The 19,051-nt window shown below is 39.9% G+C and overlaps 1 protein-coding gene across 3 annotated transcripts; it reads right to left on the bottom strand.

Annotated features, from left to right (window-relative positions):
- Positions 1-1,683: 1,683 nt before the first annotated feature.
- Positions 1,684-18,851, bottom strand: LOC121953443 (serine/threonine-protein kinase PAK 2-like). Of its 3 annotated transcripts, none has more exons than XM_042500553.2 (15): positions 18,607-18,851; positions 11,963-12,153; positions 11,780-11,886; positions 10,736-10,883; positions 10,632-10,648; positions 10,409-10,522; positions 9,762-9,888; positions 9,602-9,665; positions 9,414-9,462; positions 7,887-7,999; positions 7,666-7,783; positions 7,368-7,467; positions 6,466-6,662; positions 5,113-5,250; positions 1,684-4,199 (listed from the first exon to the last, which is right to left on the bottom strand). In XM_042500553.2, the coding sequence occupies exons 2-15, from the start codon at positions 12,135-12,137 to the stop codon at positions 4,113-4,115; spliced, it is 1,554 nt and encodes a 517-aa protein (XP_042356487.1). In that variant the 5' UTR covers positions 12,138-12,153; positions 18,607-18,851; the 3' UTR covers positions 1,684-4,112. The 3 variants fall into 3 exon arrangements, with proteins under 3 accessions (XP_042356487.1, XP_042356486.1, XP_042356485.1); XM_042500552.2 differs by lacking the exon at positions 18,607-18,851 and adding an exon at positions 14,928-15,085; XM_042500551.2 differs by lacking the exon at positions 18,607-18,851 and adding an exon at positions 12,375-12,518.
- Between the last annotated feature and the right edge of the window lie 200 nt (positions 18,852-19,051).

Below are 19,051 nucleotides of genomic sequence, written 5' to 3'. Positions count from 1 at the left end.
TTCTGCAGGTACCAACTGAGATCATCATCAACTCCTGTACTGGCTGTGCAGCTCAGAGAGACCGTCTCTCCCACACTAACAGACTTTGATACAGGAGACTGACTCACAGTTGCACTGGCTGTTGATCCTGCAAGAAAATAACACATTATTGCTGTTTGTATATTATATAAAGCACAATTCTGGTGTAAAAACCTAACTCTGAGTTTGTGCACTTTGAAAAGAGTCAGAGTTCTCACCCAGAATGTAGACTGCGAGTATCAGCAGGAAAACCAGTATCATCTTCATTATGGATGTACGCATATGTGGGAAAATAATAAAATGATGTACTGCTTTACACAAGATAGCGCCTTAAAAAATACTGATGTGCAGGGAAGCACAACAGATATTCAAATTAAAATGTTTGTGGGTGGACTGACAAATGTGCCTGAGAGTTGTGTTCTCGTTTCTGCTATTAAAAAAGATGCTGCCATCTTGTGTAAGAAAGGAGGTAAATTAATTTGAATTAAATCATAGACAGATTATATAAAAAAAACCTCCTTTATAGTAGCAAACTCCTGCGACGCTTTGTAGATTTATCCCTTTTAAGTTGTTTATAATGACCTCATAGTTATTTTTTGCCCTTTTACAAGAATTTAAATGCATAAATAATGCATAAATTGCCGTAAGTTTAAGTTAAAGATCTAAGATTTATATTATGCACTTAATTAAAATATATATCTTTCAAATTTTGGTCCCAAAAATATTTAAAAATCCAAGTTATTGAGCACGTCTCCTTTTCCAATTTACTCCATCCACCTGACAGGTGTGGCATATCAAGATTCTGATTAAACAGCATCATTACTGCACAGGCGTGCCTTGGGAGGGTCAAAGAACACTCCAAAATGTGCAATTTGATCTTGATCTTGGATTGCATATGCCTGGAGCTGAAAGAATGCATTTTGAGGTCACTACCCCAAAAAATCAGTCAGTATCTGATGTGACCTCATTTGCTTCGTGCAGTGCGACACAGCTGCTTCTCACAGACGTGATCAGGTTGTTGACTGCGGCCTGTGGAGTTGTGGCCGACTCCTCTCAATGACTTTGTGAAGGTGCTGGATATGTTGAACAAGCTGATCATTACAGACAATCTTAATGGTGACATGGTGAGTATGCAAGCAGGGTGTTTTTTCAGCTTCAGTGAGTTGTGTAGAGATCTTTGCAGCATGGGGCCGCGTGTTATCACGCTGCACGTGAGGTGATGTCAAACGGCAGAATTTAGAGCTGCATTTCAGTGTGACCATCCCACAGCATGCCTGTGAAGTAATGACGCTGTTTAATCTCTGCTCTTTTTGCATCTTTTTGTGGCAGTTTTGTCTCTTTGTAGCCCTTTACATCTCTTTGTGTCATTTTATGTATCTCTGTAGTTGTTTTGCTTCTATTTTTTGGTTACTTTGTTTCTTTTTTTTGTGGTTGTTTTGTCTCTTTGTAGCATTTTGCATCTTTTTGTGTCATCAGTGGTTGTGGTTCTTGGTTTATGTGGTTGTTGTCATTCCCATTTTGTCTCTTTTTTGCATGTTTTGCAGTTACTTTTTATCCCATTGTAGTTCCTTGATTGTCTTTCAGACAAGAAATGTTACTTCAAACATAAAACTTTCCCCAGGGGTCCCCTGACCCCCCAAGCCCCAAAACACGATAAGACACAAGCCTATTTAGGTCCACCTTTAATAATAATTTACATACTGTATGGATGATATTCATCACCAGAAGCTGTTGGTTTCATGCTTAACAACACATTCATATCAAACTCTTCAAACATTCATATTACACATAAAACTGGAATGTGTGTTCTGGTCAAAAGGCACTTAACAGTGTATTAGCGGCCTGTTCACAGTATTTGTACTCAGTATGTATGTCAACCTGCTGAGTACCATATGAGTGGGTTTTACTGCATCTTGTATCTGTTAAAGGCACATTTAGTAACTGTTACAAATGCTTTCCGGTGATTGTCTAAACTTGCTGGGAAAAGAGGTCTCATTTGGTACTCTAAGCAGGTTAAAACATCCATTCTCAAATACTGCTTGACGCAGGTTTCTCTTGATTGTCTCAGGCTTATCAATACATTTTATGGTTTGGAGTCACACAGTTACACAGGTCAGGGAACTGACGATGAATTGGTGCACAAAAACAAGTTGAAAAAACTAATTTGTCTCCTCCTATGTTAGTTACAAATATAAAACAATGATATACATACTTTTTTTTAAAGCTGTTACAAAAATACAAGACATCACCAAAACATAATATACAAAAAAATGGTTCCTCCAGTTTAACACATCCAGACGATTTCATACAGTATTCGTGTTGTACTCGCACCAACACATCGGCAGTGAGGCACATATTGTAAAAGGCACAGCTGAGGGCGGACAGAACATCTAGAAGAAACATCAGGGTGTTCAGATGGGTTTGCATAGTCTGCAGAAGAGCCTGTGCAGAGAGTTTACCAGCAGAGGTGTGTGAAGTCTGAGTCAGCGTCATGATAGTGTGTTTCGGTGCCTGGCGAAGCTGCCACTAGAGATTTTAACACCCCCCCCCCCCAAAAGAAAAACCAGGAAATTTTTATCTACTATTATGAAATAATTGAAAGTTGCATGTGCAAAAACTTGAATCCCATTACTTTTAGTGGAATGTTTTAATTTTCAGTGAGATGCAGGCTCAAACATGGACACAGTGTTTTGGCATTTCCGCTGCACAAAGACTGCACTGTCCATTGCTGTGGGTCACAATACAGTACAGTATGTAGCCCAGTAATGAGTCCTAAAATCTGCAAATAAGTTAGCAGTTCAGCATCTCCAGTTCCCTTTTCTCAAAGTCAATGGGTTCTTTTGGATGGGTTTTTGGTTAGATGTTTAGAAAAAGGTCTGTGGTTCACTCAAGCTTAAGAGACTTTCATCTTTTGCTGTTTTGTTGCCAACAAGTGGCTAAATGAGACTACATAACATCATCACACCATGCTGTGCTAAACACGGCTTTACAACCTTGGTGTGGTGGCAATGCAGTTGTGATGTTTGTTTATAGCTTTCACTTCTGGCGACTGCATGTAGGCCTAAAGCATTCTGAAATTGTTGCTCATTTTTGAAGAACATCTTGCAGAGTAAAACGTGTAAGTATCATAAACGTTTGTTCACCACAGATCTTATTTTCTGCAATAATCCAATGGAAAAATCCCATCAGCTTTTTGATGAGGGGACCTGGGCGAAGCTAACTTGCGTGAATCTTACAGAAAAACGTCAACCCTGGGGCACTCTATAGGACCCTGTCAGAATGCATGTGTGTAACCATGACAACAGACACTATAGATACCAGATACAAGTGTTTCAGTCTCTCCATACACCAAAATTTATATTTAATGATGAACAAAATTGCCACTGTCATCAAAAAAAATGTTCTAGTAATTTTTTTTTAAATAAGGAAAAAGATTTCCTCATTCCCAAAACATCCTTAGGCTAAAAGTAGTCGATAGAGAAGACGTCCTTTAAGGAAAAGGTGGAAAACCACTGGTCTAGAGGACTCCTAAGTCGCTATCTGCTGCAGGTAATGCATAAAAATATAACAAACTAAATATCATATTTTGATGGCTGGCGAGAAAATAAAGCTCACTGACAAAACACAACAAGTAAAAGCAGAGATGATAGTTTGCACAGTTGTCCAAGACTCGGACAAACGCCTTTTCAACCATGAAGAACTTGACAATCTTCACCATCCTTTTATCAAACCAAATATTCCTCCTTGGACTGCTAGTGGGAGATAAGATCCTTGTAAATATGTGTGTAAAGAGTCTTGAACCCTTGCAACAGTGATCCCACATTCCTTTCATGCATACTCGACAACACACACGTGCTCTCGCTGCAAATAGCAAACTTATTATGGCTGTATGCGGCTTTACAACAAGGAACAGGAGGTTAAGATAAATCTGGCATCAATACAGAAACACCGGGAGAAGTGGAGAGGCATTTGGTGACCCTTTGAAAAAAAACACACACAAACACCAGCAGGTTGCTGTTGGTCATCATACAAAAGTAGAAAAGGCTGGCTGGTTTGGCTGTCATTGGCTCTTATAGTCTTTAGAGACGGGGGGTTTAACGGTTGCTCCTCATGGCGTCCTTGGCTGCCAAGATGAGCGGGGTGAGGCTGGTCAGAGGCTTGGCCAGCTTCAGGAATGGGTGCTACAGACAGACAAATAATGAAAAACAATCATTTGAGGAATGAACCTGTTTTAGGACAAATATGTGCACATCAGTTACCTATATACAGTACAAGAAAAACATGAACAAATGCTGAATATCTCTTGTTTTAAAGTCAGTTCGACTGCTTTTCTGTTGCCCCTTTGTCTGTTCAAGGTGGGAATTTCGCACCTTCATTTTGCCTCATTGCACTGTTCTGTATAAGTGCGTTTAGGTATCAGACACTTAAATTTAGCGCTTTTTAAGACCTTTGCAAGATAGCTATTAACAAATTTAAGACTGACTTTTGAACAAATTATCTATCTCTTTTTCAAGCATTGCAGACAAGTATAAAAGTGGTATATTTAGTCCTGTGTAGAGGGAGGTTTTAATATCAAAACAGGTATGTGAGATATAAAGGAAAATGATAGGTTCAGTGGTATGTCTTAAGATTTAAGAAAAATAGATTTTTATGCATAAGAGCTTGATGCATTTTGACAAAACAAAATTAAAAGATGGATAAATTTCATTAGATAAAATGATTGTGGAAATTAAGACTTCAGGAATTCAAATTTACAACTTATTTATGACTTTTAAGGTCTAATATCTACAAAATCAACATTTTAAGACATTTTAAGGACCTGTAGACACCCTGTAAAAGCAGCAGTCATGGAACTGGGGAACAAAGTTGTCTTGCCTTTAAGCTGGCAGCAAAGTTAGTAACAGCGCCAGTCGTGAAATGTTTTTTTACTACTATTTTATAAAAAAATATTGTAAGACAAATAATACATTTAGAAAAAAATCAGCAGATTAATCAATAATGAAAACAATAATTAGTCACTGCCCTAATGTGCATTGCTGCTTTGAGAGGTATATACTAATTTATTGAGACAGTATGAGCGTCGGCCTCTTCTACCTGCAGCAGTTCTCTGCCTGATCCTCGTTTCTCCACGTCCATCTCCAGGCAGCGGGACAGGAAGGATCTGAAGACAGAAGACAGCTTCTCTGGACTCTGCAGCTCAGGAGTCCCATTGGTGGCGATTAAATACAAAGCCTAAGATGAGCACAACAACAAGGTAAGACAGGAAGTTTAATGTAATCTTTAAGCATTTTAATATTCATCCATTTACATGTTTTTTTAACATCTGAAAGATAACAAAATATGCCAAGTTATGTTTTTTTTTTTTAGATCTTTTGTTAAATATGATAAAACGTGATACTTAATGCTCACAATGGGGCAACCAAAACAGTGATAGAAAAAGCAGAAACTAAAGTACAGTTGCAATGGTTGACCGATTAATAAATTAAATTAGTTGTCAATTATTAAATTAATCGCTAATCGCTAATAACTAAATTGATTCTCGAATAATTGGTTTGAGTAACTTTTTTAAGAAAAGCAAAACAGCTAATAAAGAAAATATTTGACAGACTAATCAACAATAAAAGATAATCTTACATTGCAGCTCTGAATTGAACTATGCACTATTTTCTCATTGCAAGTAAAAAAATGTTCCAAAATTCTGGGAAATATGTTAATTTGCTCATTTGAGTAAGACAGATTTCATATCTGTTTGTTCAATAAACGAATACAAAACAACTGGAAACGGGGGCACAGCTACCCTCATCATGTCAAATGGTAACAAAGATCCACATATCAGCACCTTTAAAACTCATTGATTAGTATGTCATTTAAGTAATAAGCAAAAATGCCAAAAATGTGCTGGTCCCAGCATCACCGGTGTGATGAGTTTCATATTTCAAATTAAGAATCTTCATTATTAAAAACAGGCAATTTGAAGACATCACTTTATGCTCCAAAAAATAGTGATGGCCTTTTCTGACTTTTTATAAACTAAAACATAATACAAATGTACTAAAATACGTAGGAAATTAAAAATAATAATCACTTACACTTAAAAGAGGATAAAGAAGATGACTGAAGATGATACACACATGCACAAACAGGACGCATACACACGCATTACAGGAGAGATGTCAGAGTGAGGGGGCTGCCCATGAACAGGCGCCTCAAGCAGTTGGTGGTTTGGTGCCTTGCTCAAGGGTACTTCGGCAAGTGAAGAATACAAACAGGCATCTCTCCTGCTACCAACCCGCACTCCGCACTTGGCCCGTATGGGGACTTAAACCTGTGATTCTCTGGTGTCATGCCAAGCCTCCAATATACTGAGCCAGTGTCACTCCCCAAACACCAGAACAATCAGACACCTAAATAGCCGCCTGTCCATTCTCCCTCCCAGCACACACTCACCCTGAGAGGGTTTTCGTTGAGATATGGAGGCTCTCCCTCCACCATCTCTATGGCCATGATCCCCAGAGACCAAATGTCCACTTTGGGCCCGTACGCTTTCCTAGTCACCACCTCTGGAGCCATCCAGTACGGAGTCCCCACCATGGTGCTGCGTTTGCTCTGCTCTGGGGTGATCTGGGCGCAGAAGCCAAAGTCAGCTGAAGAGATAGAGAAAAATATCTGTTAGTTAATTTATTCATGGTTTGTACCACAGTTCAACTTAAAATTACACATACGAATGAAAACTAGATATACTGCGTGAGGTTGTATGCCTCTGCGCACCAGTCAAGTTTGCATTCATGTCTGTGAAAACTTCAGTTATGGCCAAAAACATGTTGCATGGTTACCGTGACCTTGACCTTTAACCACCAGATTATAATCAGGTCATTCTTGAGTTCAAGTGGATGTTTGTTCCAAATTTGAGGAAACTTCTTCAAGGACAAGCTTTAGATATTGTGTTCGCAAAAATGAGATGGATGTAAGGTCACTGTGATCTTTGACCTTCGACCACCAAAATCTTTGTGTCTACTCGAACGTTTGTGCAAGATTTAAAGAAAATTCATAGGGGTGTTCTTGAGATATCGCGTTCACAAGAATGAGACAGACAAGGTCACAGTGACCTTGAACTTTGACCTGTGACTACCAAAGTCTGTTCAGGTCATCATTGAATCTAAGTGGACATTTGCACTAAATTTGAAAAAATTCCCTCAAGGCATTTTTGAGATATCCCGTTCACGTGAATGGGCCAGACAGGTGGACGGACAACCCGAAAACACAATGCCTTCGTCCACAGCTGTTGCCGGCGAGCGGAGGCATAAAAACATGTATTTTTCAGTCAGATATTTGTCTGCGCTCTCCCTCACTGAGTTTGACTGATCCGTCCATCCCCAGCAGTACGTTGTCACTCTTGATGTCTCTGTGGATGACCTGATTGGCATGAAGAAACTCCAGAGCCTGGAGGACCTGGAGGCAGAGAGGGAGGGAGGTTAAGCATGTGCATGTGTGATTTGACACACATCCCAACAGGTGGCAGTAATGCAGCAATATGCCAGCAAAGGCAGGGAAGACAAAGAAGACACACAGGCTACTAAACATGGATGCATTGTAAACAAATCAGGTTTGACAAATGTTTTATGAGGAAGGAAGTATATTCAGTCCTACCTCTCTGCAGACGGCTGCAATCTGAGCCTCATCCATGCATGTTTCCGTCACAACATCAGTTAGGGAGCCACCAGCCAGGTACTCCATCACCACAAAAAGCTCGTCTCCTACCAGGAAACTAAAAACAAACACACGATCAAATCCACAAAGCAGTCGACCCGTAGTAAATGCTGTAGATGTGTTACTCTATGTTTATCTGACGTGTGTTAAAACAGTGTTACCTGTCTACAAAGTTGACAATGTTGGGGTTCTTCATCTCCTTCATCACCAGGATCTCATTGATAATCAGCTCTTTCTTTGGCTGCTTCTGCAGGTTGATCTGTTTGATGGCCACCTGCACAACACAACATCCTGTAAATTTGGTACCACCTACACATATACATTAACAGAACTACTTCTCTTGCAATGCTACTTGTCTGCAAAGTCAGCTTACTTTTAACTTCCTGAAATTTTGACATCCAAATTGGAAGATTTAAAATAGACTAAATATTTGGTTTTAGTGTGTATTTTGAATGAAGATATTTTTGCAAAGGGGAAGAAAAACTCGCGTTGGCAAGTGTTGGGCAGTAATGTGTTACAATAATAATTACGTTTCTTAGCAACAGGTAATGGAACAAATTACAAGTCACTAGCAATAAAATAGTGACCTCAAATTAAAATAACATATTACAGTCTTACTTTTGTTGTCACCCCACTTGATAAATAATAAAAAAAAAATCCAAAAATCAATTCACAAGTTGCAAGTATTTAGCGAGTTGCTAAGTATTCCACTTAGCATGTTTTGAACTCTCTTGGGCAGACAACATGAGATTTGCAATACTTTCTTTCTGGTTGCATTTAAGGCATGTCTAAAGCTCAATATTGACTTTTTGAGCCGCATTCTGATATATGTGTATGTCCTCATTAAAACTTTGTTTGTGTCTCTAACAAATCTATGGTGACTGAAGACTTTTGCACAGTCCCGTACATCAGCACAATAACGTGAAACTTGTGGAAATACACCCCACCTAGGGTGATCCCTCTGCTGCCACTGAGAATGGGTAAAGCCCTGCAATGGCTAAAAAAACCCCAAAAAACTGCTTGGAAAGCTTAAGGCTACAAGCAACAAAGAGCTAATGAAGCTTGTGGTGGACAAAATGTTGCATATCTCCACAACTGTACATCTTTCAGACAAATCCTTAAAAAAAATACTGGTTACAGTCAACAGAAGACCCCCAGGAGACTGCCCTGATATTCAAACTGTGGCACACATATAATGTCTGATTTTTGAGAGGAAACGACATTCGACTAATACTGTGGGGTATAACGGAGACGTGATATATGAGTAATGGAACGAATTACTGTTTGCAAAGAATAGAAAGTAAAGAAACATCATTATTTTTGAAAAGAGTGACAAGAAATCAGTAATAATCTAATTTTTTTTATTTTAGTAACAAGCCCAACACTGCTCTCCTCTGATACATTTTCCAGGAAAAAATGTCTGTATTGAATCAAAGTCACTTTCTCCCAACTGCTGTTATTATTCTGCACAACTGCTGTGCTATAGGCTGACCTCCAAATCTTGTGATTATTGTGACAGAATCAACACTTCAACCAGCAGCAACTTCTTCCAGTTACTTTTTGTTGCTAAAACATACTCCTTAAACCCTACCCATAATGTTTGGGTTTTTTTGACAGTTAAGTCCAACCTCATCATCAAGTTGAGTTGATTTTTGTAGTGGCAGAGACACAGGAGGAAATTATCTTACCTCTTGTCCTGTGGCAACATCTATGGCTGTGTAAACTGTGCCGGATGCCCTGAAAGTGACAAACAGTAGGAGGTGAAATAACCTTTGACAACTTCCTCATTTTGGTCAGTTTGGACTGCCAACCTGCTGAACAGCAAATTCCTGCAAGTTTCTTTTTTTTGTTCAGATCATCCTGAATTCTAACTCACCCCTGGCCGATCTTCTCATAGCGAGTGTATTTCTTCTTAGGATCACCGATGCTGACGATGGTTCCTGAAGGTTGTTAAAAAAAAAAAATCAAGCTCTACTGGAGCTGAAAATTACTGCGGCTCTGCCTATGATGTGTCATTTCCACTTTGTGTTACATACTGAGCTTCTCCATGATCTCCTCGTCCGTCATCTTGCCGCCCTTGTTCTTCTTCTGCCTGTCCGCTGCCTTTGAGGCGGCGTCCACCTCTGGAGCCGGAAGCGGGTCTATCACCGACCTTGTGTACACCTAAACAAAACACGGAAAAATAGACGAACACTGACCTTGGGTGAACTTTCCTTAACATTAATAAAGTGGATAGGCAAAGTATCAAATTAAGTATTTAAACTTTTGAACCACAAACAAATTTGTGTGATTTCTTTCAAAAACATGGAAAAAAGGGTGATGAGCAACTTGGTAAAAAATGTTTCACAAATTGCAAGAAAATAGTAAATTTAGGGAATTTATTTTTTTTAAAAAGCTAAAGAAAAATGTATGGGGGGCTAGAGAAAAACTATTCACAATTACATAAAATGATTTACATTATCATTATTATATTTTGTTGAGCATGTTTTAAATTTCTAAACTTTTTTTAAACATTTTGAAGTCATTTTCTTGTAATTTTTACTAATTTCTTGCAAAATTTGTGTAATTTCCTCTTATGTTGCTCATTGCCTTCTTTCGTTTTTGAAAGTAACCAAGCCAGTTTGGTTTCAGCGGGTTTAAGTTTTTAAAAGCAAAACATCAGTCTGTTTATATCTTGACTCACAGATTTTGTGTGTTCAGGCCGCGGTGCCACAACTGGAGGTGGCGTGTCATCGTCGTCGTCATCGTCTCCATGCTTACCACCCGGTGAGGAAGTCGCTGTACCCTGTTTGCCTGACTGCAACAGTAAACAAGTGTAGATAAATCAGATTTACAGTCAGAAATTACTGAGTGTATTCATTGTGATGTCGTGAATGAGAGTGGAAGTAATGAGTGGAGCTCCTCACCGACTGTGAGTCTTTATCTGAAAGGAATAAAATGTGAGACAAGATGAGTTTATGCAGTTACAAAATCAGATTTTTTTTTCTCCATTGAGCAAAAGAAAACTGACCCGAGGCGGAAAAACTGAGGTATTTCTGTTTCCCAGTAGAAGAGTCATAGAACTTGAGAATGTCGAGGACGGCCTGAGGATTCTGTTTCTGTTCTGATTTACTGATGTTGGAGGTTTGAAGAAGACGGGCCCACTGCTCTGGCATGCCCTGGACAAACACACACACATAGACAAAAAAATATTAGGCGTTTCAGACCAAACTGTTCTGGGGAACTCCCTGAGAGGAGCAGCCAATGAGAAGTTCCCCTGATAACTACAAACATGCATTTGGGCCGTCAACAGGAACGCCGAAGTGACCTAAGCCTGCGATCAAAGATATTTTACACTTTTTAGTAAAAATGATGCTGTATTTCCTCTGTCGCATATATGAGGCGGCTGTGACTCAGGAGGTAGATAGAAAATGGCATTCTAAATGGCCTTTTCCACCAACATTCGCGTGCTTGCAGACTTTTCAAATACAGGTAAACCTGCTAAAAATAGGCTGTACTCTAATCCCATTCCCAGTTGAACAGAGTTGTGTACATGGCTCTGCAGCAGACGAGTATGCCTTTCTGTGTGTGTGTGGATTGGATTTTTTTGGTGTGTCAAGTTGTCTGTCACAGACAGGATGGACAACAAGTAAGTAAACAGTAGAGACCAGGATGGACAGAGGTCTGTGAAAACTGAACAGTAGTTACTTCTCTTCACATATCTCTTTCTTATTCAGTCTCTCCTTCTCGATGCTAACTAATTTGGATCGATGTTTTAGCGCTGCTTAGGAGGAGGTGGACGGTAATTAGTAGCATTGTGAGAGGCGAAAGAACAGTGTAGACTCAGTGAAGGGTGGGCTCTTAACTATGAGAAACCTGAATTCAGAATGTTAACCACTGTTTTTTTCTCTTTGAGGACAATATTTGCGATAATATTTTAACATTTTCTTTATTTATTAAACTACAAAAGCTAGGAGAGCTTCTCCTAACTTGCTTGGTGGTAAAATGCTGCCCCCATTACTCTGGAGCATTCAATGAGGCATTAGACATTGCAACTTTAAAGTTAGATACTTACAGTGAACTCTCCAGTGACAGAATCAAAACCAACATGGATGGTGTGTTCAAAGTCTGAGGGGGAGGAGATCTCAGGCCGGTCCTTGTCCCGGTCCTTCTTCCTGCCTCCTGCAGGTAAAGGTCAAGGGTCATCCACTGTAATGTGCAGTATCTTTTGCTGTAACATACGTGTGTCTTCTCTCACCTTTCTCAGAGGCAAACATGGACATAATCTTGTTTATTGACTTCCTCTCCTCAGGTACAGACGGTAGTGGCCGAGAGCTGTGATTGGCCGACTGGGGGTCCTTGGCTCCTCCTTGGCTGCTCATCCTGACAGGGGGGGCGGGGGGCTTGTCCTCACACACTCCGCTGTCACACATCTACACACACGTACACCTGCACAGACAAGATGAGACACACGAATGAGCATGCACACAAAAAACACAGCAAGTCTAATGCAGGCTCAATCACTGGCTCACCTCTTCCTGTTTTTACTTTTAGATTTCACAATGCTAGTCACAGCTATGCATGTTAGCCCCAAAATGCTACTGAGACAAAGCAAATCAACCAAATCAACAAACCACTTAACAGCAAAATCAAGAAAAACTCACACAGACCTAACTAATCCCTCCATGCCACGATCTCTGGGTCAGCAGCGAGTGTTGGAGCGAAGGGAACAGAGACTGAACAGGAAGCAACTCTGAATGGGCAAAGTGACGTGTTGAGTCTCGTTCACGGTTACACATGAATGAGGAAGGAAAAGAGGCAGAGCGAGGGAGAAAGAAAGACAGCGAGAGAGAGAGAAAGAGAGAGAGAAGAGTGTCTTCGAGTGAGACTGAGCATGGTATGACAACTGGAATTAAAGGGAGAGGCGCAAAGAGCAGCTCTGTCAGAAGAAAAACTGAGCCGAGTAATGCGAGACTTCAGAAAGTTCCACTAAAAAACGCATTCCATGTATTTTGTTCTGATTTTATTTTAATTTTACATGCAGGTTTTATTTTGTCAGCACGTTGGGCTGCATTTCTTGCATGAAAGGTGCTATACAAATAAAGTTAATTATTATTATTCAGAAACATAGACTTGTACTAGACTTAAAAGGACAGTTCACCCCTAAGTCAAAAACACACATTTTCCCTCTTACCTATCGTGCTATTTATCAATCTAGGTTTGGTGCCGAGTGTTTTGAGATATCAGTTGTAGAGATGTTGGTCCTCTTTTCAGTATAATGGAACTAGATGCCATTCAGCTTGTAGTGCTCAAAGCAATTCATTTGAATAACTCAACAGCAAAGTATCTTTCCAAGAAATCCTGACCGGGTTCCTAAAGATAATTCACAGACCTTGTTGTGAGCAGTTTCATGTAGGAACTATTTTCTTTCTACTGAACTGCACCCATCAAACGTATTACTTCACCTAGCAACCACTGAAATAACTAACATCACAGCTCAGCTGAGTCAGTTTGTGGATTATCTTGGGTAACCAGGTCATTATTTCTGGAAAGAGACATTGCTGTTTCATTTTTAAAATGTACCTTTTTATTAATCTAGTTCCACTATGTTGGAGAGAGAGCAGACATCTCTGCGTTCGATATCGCAAACACTTGGAAGGTCACACCAAAACAATCTAGACTGATAAACAGCACTACAGGTACAAGGGAAATATGTATTATCAATTTTGGGGTCCCTTTAAGGTTCTTAACTTAAATATTTCCATTTTATGCCATTTCATACTTTCACTCCTATTCCTATTAAGTTGAATTTTGGACTAAGGACTTTTACTTATAATGGAGTATTTTAACGTTGTTATATTGGTTCTTCTTGATTTGAGTGCGCCCTCCACCACTGGTAGACACTCGGAGTGTTATCCATTACCCTAATATGGTGAGATTGTAGAGACACATGCGCGCACATACAGACACATGCACGCAAAAGCACCCCTGCCAGACTTGCAAAGCAAGCAGTTTGATCGACTCTGAGCTGCAGACTGCAATTCTTGGTGACATCACAGACGGGAAACAGGAAGCAAAGAAAGGTTTCCTCACTTCCTGTGTCTGACCGCCAATGACACACCACTTATTAAAACCGAAAAGCAGACGTGGCTCAGGTGTAGCAGGTACGCCTGTGACCTCTTCTTTGCACAACTCTGCTGACCTGACTCAACTGTGATACAAAACACAAGCCCCACCTGTGAAGATATATCGATACACACCCCTTTTTTGAACACATTAACTAACACACACACATAAGGCCTTGAGGTTATCACAAAAAGACATTTTCAAAAGGTGTACTGTGTAAAAACCAGAGTCCTGAGGCTACAAGCAGACGCCTCATCAGCAATAACTTGACTCCTATCACTATTATTTCCCTCGCTGCATAATTTCTAAAACATCAGTTGTACTGTGCATCTGACGCTTTATGATGGAAGCTATCTACTGACTATTGTGCAATGATTTGGCTTTTCACAACTTCACATCACATAAGCGGATGAAACTTGAAATTGATATTGAAATTTATTTTGAACATGTAAAAAAGGAAAGGAAAAGAACGAACACGTCAACATTCATAAACATGCAGACATGTCCGAAAAAGAAGTGCAAACTTATTCCATCACTAATTAAAAAATAATTGACCCATTTCCGTTTTTAAATAAATTGATTTTTCTTAAACTATATATAAACTTTACAGACCATATGTATATATGTAAACATATCTACATTGTTCGTTTTTTTTTCTTTTTACACAAAAAGGGTAAAGATACAAAAAAAGGGAAATAATACAAAACGGTACAAAGTAAATAATTTTACAATAATCCCTGAAAACACCTGGTGTCTGTCAAACCCCTTCTTTGCCCATGTACCTCATGAAAATCATATCCTTGTGCATCTTTTTAAATCTGTTCACGTGTGAACATTGCTTCAAGTTGATATCTAAACTATTCCATAATTTTACACCAAAGATTGAAAAAAATAATTAGTTGTGCTTACCCTGTGAATTTCAAAATGAAATCTTCCCCTTAAACTTCAAGATTTCAATGTGGCATTTTATTATTATAACACGATCCAATGAGCTAGTCCGCCTAGAGAACATGAAATGCTCCCTCTTGCTCTCTTTACGCCCCCAAAACAACTTTTCAAAGCGTTCGCCTCTTTTATATAAGCTGCTTAGCACTCACCTGTTTGTTGCCTCTTCTGCGTCTCACAGAAGGCCAGGTAAAGAATAAAAACTTGTATTCCCTGCGAGTGTATGCACCTCTTTCTCCACTTCTCATTTATCTACTTAGCTCTCAGTGATTCCTCCTCACCCCTCTGTCTCTCCTCTAAAGGCAGGTCTTAGCAGGCTGCCTCATTCCTCAGCAGCCTTGGATGGGACAAGTGTATTCTTGCCCCGGCAGGATAAAATTAGTCCCAGTCCAGCCTTAATGTGCATTTTCAAAGTCAGTGTGTGTGTGTGTGTGTGTGTGTGTGTGTGTGTATGTGTGTGTTGGACTGAGCATTGGGTGCTGGCTGGCCAGGCTGTAACAAGTTGTCTCTCAGTAGGAATTCCATAGCTGCAGGGCTGCAGGGGTTGGGCGTGTTCCCCTGTTCATCTCACACACACACACACACACACACACACACACACACACGGCTCCTCCTCATTCTCCAAAATACACACTCCCCGCACTAACAGGGGCTCTTTTGTGAGCACTCGAACATCTTTTATGTCGCTTCGAGCTAAACGTACTGAGCGCAGCAGAGAAAAAAAACTTTGAGCGGAGCAGGCAGGTGCACATCAGCACTGCAGGCTACATGTGTTTGTATAACTGCACACAGACACACACACACACACACACACACACACACACACACACACACACACACACACACACACACACACACACACACACACACACTTGTGCTACTGGCATGACTTCATTAGCTGACTTGCCAGCAGAGACTTCTGATCATTTATGAATGATTTAAAGAAATAGTTTGACATGTTTGGGAATGCACTTTTCTGACTAAACCTGAAATCATTGCAAGAAAAATATGAATAAACTAAAAGAGACAATTCAGAACTTTCAGAGATTTTTGTGCAGGATTATAACTTGGCTGGAGCTTGATACAGAGAAACCAGAAGGTTACCGACCAGGCCAAGAAATAAGGCTGCACATAACCTTTTCCTGGTGGTTTGTGTTGCAGGGTTAATATGCGTTGTTCTCTTGACATTGGATTGTGTTGAGCTAACTGGCTAACTAGCGTCAAGATGGTCTTCTGTTGTAATCTTTGCGATGTGCAAAATCCATAGGCTGAGACACAGGTGATGTGATGCTTTTGTCACTGCTAGTTCTCGAATATCGCCTTGGTGCGTCTGGGCCTTTAGACATTCACGTGCACTCAAAGCAAGGGAGCAATGTGGGGCCCAAGGATACCTCCACCTGCTCTACCTCCTGAACCACAACCACCCCAGGGTGAATACAGGTGTACTCAGGGAGACAGTATGAGAAAAATTATGTTTTTGAATATTAAGGCATAAAAACGTGTTGTAGTAGAAGCCCAAATTGCAAGTATGAACCTGATAATGAAAATAATATTGGACGTTTATACAAAAAAAGCCAAACATTTGCTGCATTCCTACTTCTTAAATATGGTGCTTTTCTTTGTCATAAATGAAAATATGTTGCATAAAGCTTTGAGGTTTTTTTTTTGAGAGTTAGCCAAATAACAAACTTTTGACAAAACATTGAATGAATCCATAATGCCTTTTTGTCTTGCAGAGATCATTTTTTATAATACTGCATTTTAAAAAGAAACTATTTACTTTAACTTAAAAAAAAAGTTAGCCTCTCAGCTGCCGAAGAATTTAAAGTTGACTGAATATGAGAAGACACGTTAAGGTCGTTTTGTAAAGATTCACTTTGTCCTCTTAAACAGAGTCAACTCAAAATTATATTATATTATTATATATGTTAGAACAACTTGTTTCTTTTTTACAATGTGTAACAGAGAAGAGTAGCCAACACTCCCATTTGTTTGGCATTTTTGCTAAAAAAAAAAAAGTCAAATGATTCATCAGTTGTCAAAACTGTTGTTATTTTTCTGTCGACTGAATAATCGTTTCAGCTCTGTTGATGTGGAAATGTTCCCTCTTCAATTGCAGGCTGAACTTTTCCTTCACATTCCTGTCTGTGCCTTTTTTCTAATTTATTCCCTCAAACTGCATGCTTGGTTACCACACAAACTATTTCATGTCCAGATGGCGTCCAACTGCATCTCTCATCTGTTCTCAATTCACAGAATCTTTCTTTCCATCATCGCCATCTCTCTGCCCTTTATTTCTATTCCTCTTTCTCTGTTCCCTCGCTGCATCAGGGCACTTTCTATTCCCTGTGGCTGGCCGCCGCCAAGGGAAGCCCACTTCCTCATCCTGGAACTCCCCGAGCCCCAGAGGGTCACAGGAACCGGCCAGCCAACCAGAACGCTGCAAACTCAGCCGCCGAGCTGTTTACAGGAAGTGGACAGCAAGCCTTTTGTATTTGGCTTCTATAAAAGGAAATTCTGCTGAGGACTTCCTGGAAGGAGTGATGAAGCCGACACACACAAAAACACACACATCATACTCAACCCCCTTTCACTCACTGACACAGAAACACACAGACACACACACATGTTTGCATTGTATATGCACACACACACACACACACACACTCCCACTACAGTCACTTCACTGATTATGGCTCTGGCAGTGAATGAAGCGTAAACACACTGCCCAGCAGCTGCACACCCACACTCCAACACCTTATCCTGTTATTCAAACAGCTGCCTCACCCCTGTGTCAACATTTGGACGATTCAAATCACCAAGCTGGCAACCTGGAGTCCCGGCTGAGCTGTTGACAGGACTCAGCTCTACAGACTGGACCAAAACCGGCCTCAGGACTCTCAGATGAAGCCTGTTCACTGCATCAATGACTGCTTCAGTGTAGCTGCAGTCTGGACTCAAGAATCACAGTCACAGATTTATACACTGGTGTGTGGTGGCAACAGTCAGGATTTTAGAAACCTGAAGATCAAAACTCCCTCAATAAAACCCCGTTTATACTTTATCTTCCTACATAAGCATCAAAGTTAGGGGTCGACTGATATTGCTTTTTTTAGGGCCGATGCCAATACAGATTATTAGGAGTTAATGAGACTGATAACCGATATTTGGAACCGATATGCATTTATGATAAAACAAATGGATGATGGAACAAACTCCAACACATAACTTTGTTTAAATGTTTAATAAAAAACTGAAACTTTCAACATCATATACAGAAAGCTCCCAGCAACTGTTTTATAATAAAGTCAAGTGAAAATTGAAATAAAAGATGAATAAATATAGCTCCCTGAGGTTTTCCATAAAAAGGTCCTCCCAAGCTGACACGTTATTTGCACTTGTTAATTAGTTAATTTTATATTGTTAAAATAAAACAGATAATCAGCTAAATGCCAAATATCGATAATCCACAAGGCCAATAATCTGTTCCCCCCTATTTTCTATGAACATCATGTGTTATTACACCACTATAGATACATTGTAAAATAGACTGTCATTGCTTTGGTTTAAATTAAAAAAAAAAAAAAAAGAAAGCAAGATACAAATTCCACTTTACACAAGGATATGGATCTCCTGCCTTTTGTACTTTATTTTTTATACTTTAAACAGACTAAAAGTGTGTCTCCCCAACAGTTATATATGAGAAGCCGCTCAGTCTGACCGCTTCCTCTGCTTAAAATAAAAGCAATAGCAACCAAACTACTGTAAAATAAGCAAGTCGTATGTAAGACTGAGTGATTGGCTGAGTTGAATGAGCAAATGTAAACTCACCGGTTGCTGTCAACCGCAGAAAATCGACCGCACTCCGGCCAAACTCCCGAAACTCCGCCCCGTCTGTGCTGATTTTCTCTCCGTTTAAAGTCCAGATTTGACGCTGAGATTTCACAAACCTCCCCGAGGGTGTGGAAAACTTTATTGATTTTAATCTCAGACACTTGGATCTGTCTCTCTCCCCGTGCACTCTGACTCTTCGCTTGTCCCGGGGAGGAACCAGACGCGGAGGAAGCGTAACGAAGCAGAAAAAACAGAGGAGCAATTGGAACCTCACGGCTTCCGTAGGCTCAAGTTTCTTCTGCGGATGTGATACTGTAAACAAGCCGACCTTGATTTCAGAATAAGATCTATGCGCTTCAAAGCATTGTACATTGTGTTCATATGTATTTTTATTTAATAATGTAAATAATTAAGGCTGAAAAATATTATTTTAATTACTGGT

Source organism: Plectropomus leopardus, chromosome 14 (genome assembly GCF_026936395.1).
Source record: "Plectropomus leopardus strain MGB_pleo_1.0 chromosome 14, ASM2693639v1, whole genome shotgun sequence".
In the NCBI taxonomy this organism is placed as follows: domain Eukaryota; kingdom Metazoa; phylum Chordata; class Actinopteri; order Perciformes; family Serranidae; genus Plectropomus; species Plectropomus leopardus.
This window is presented reverse-complemented; position numbering and strand designations above follow the sequence as displayed.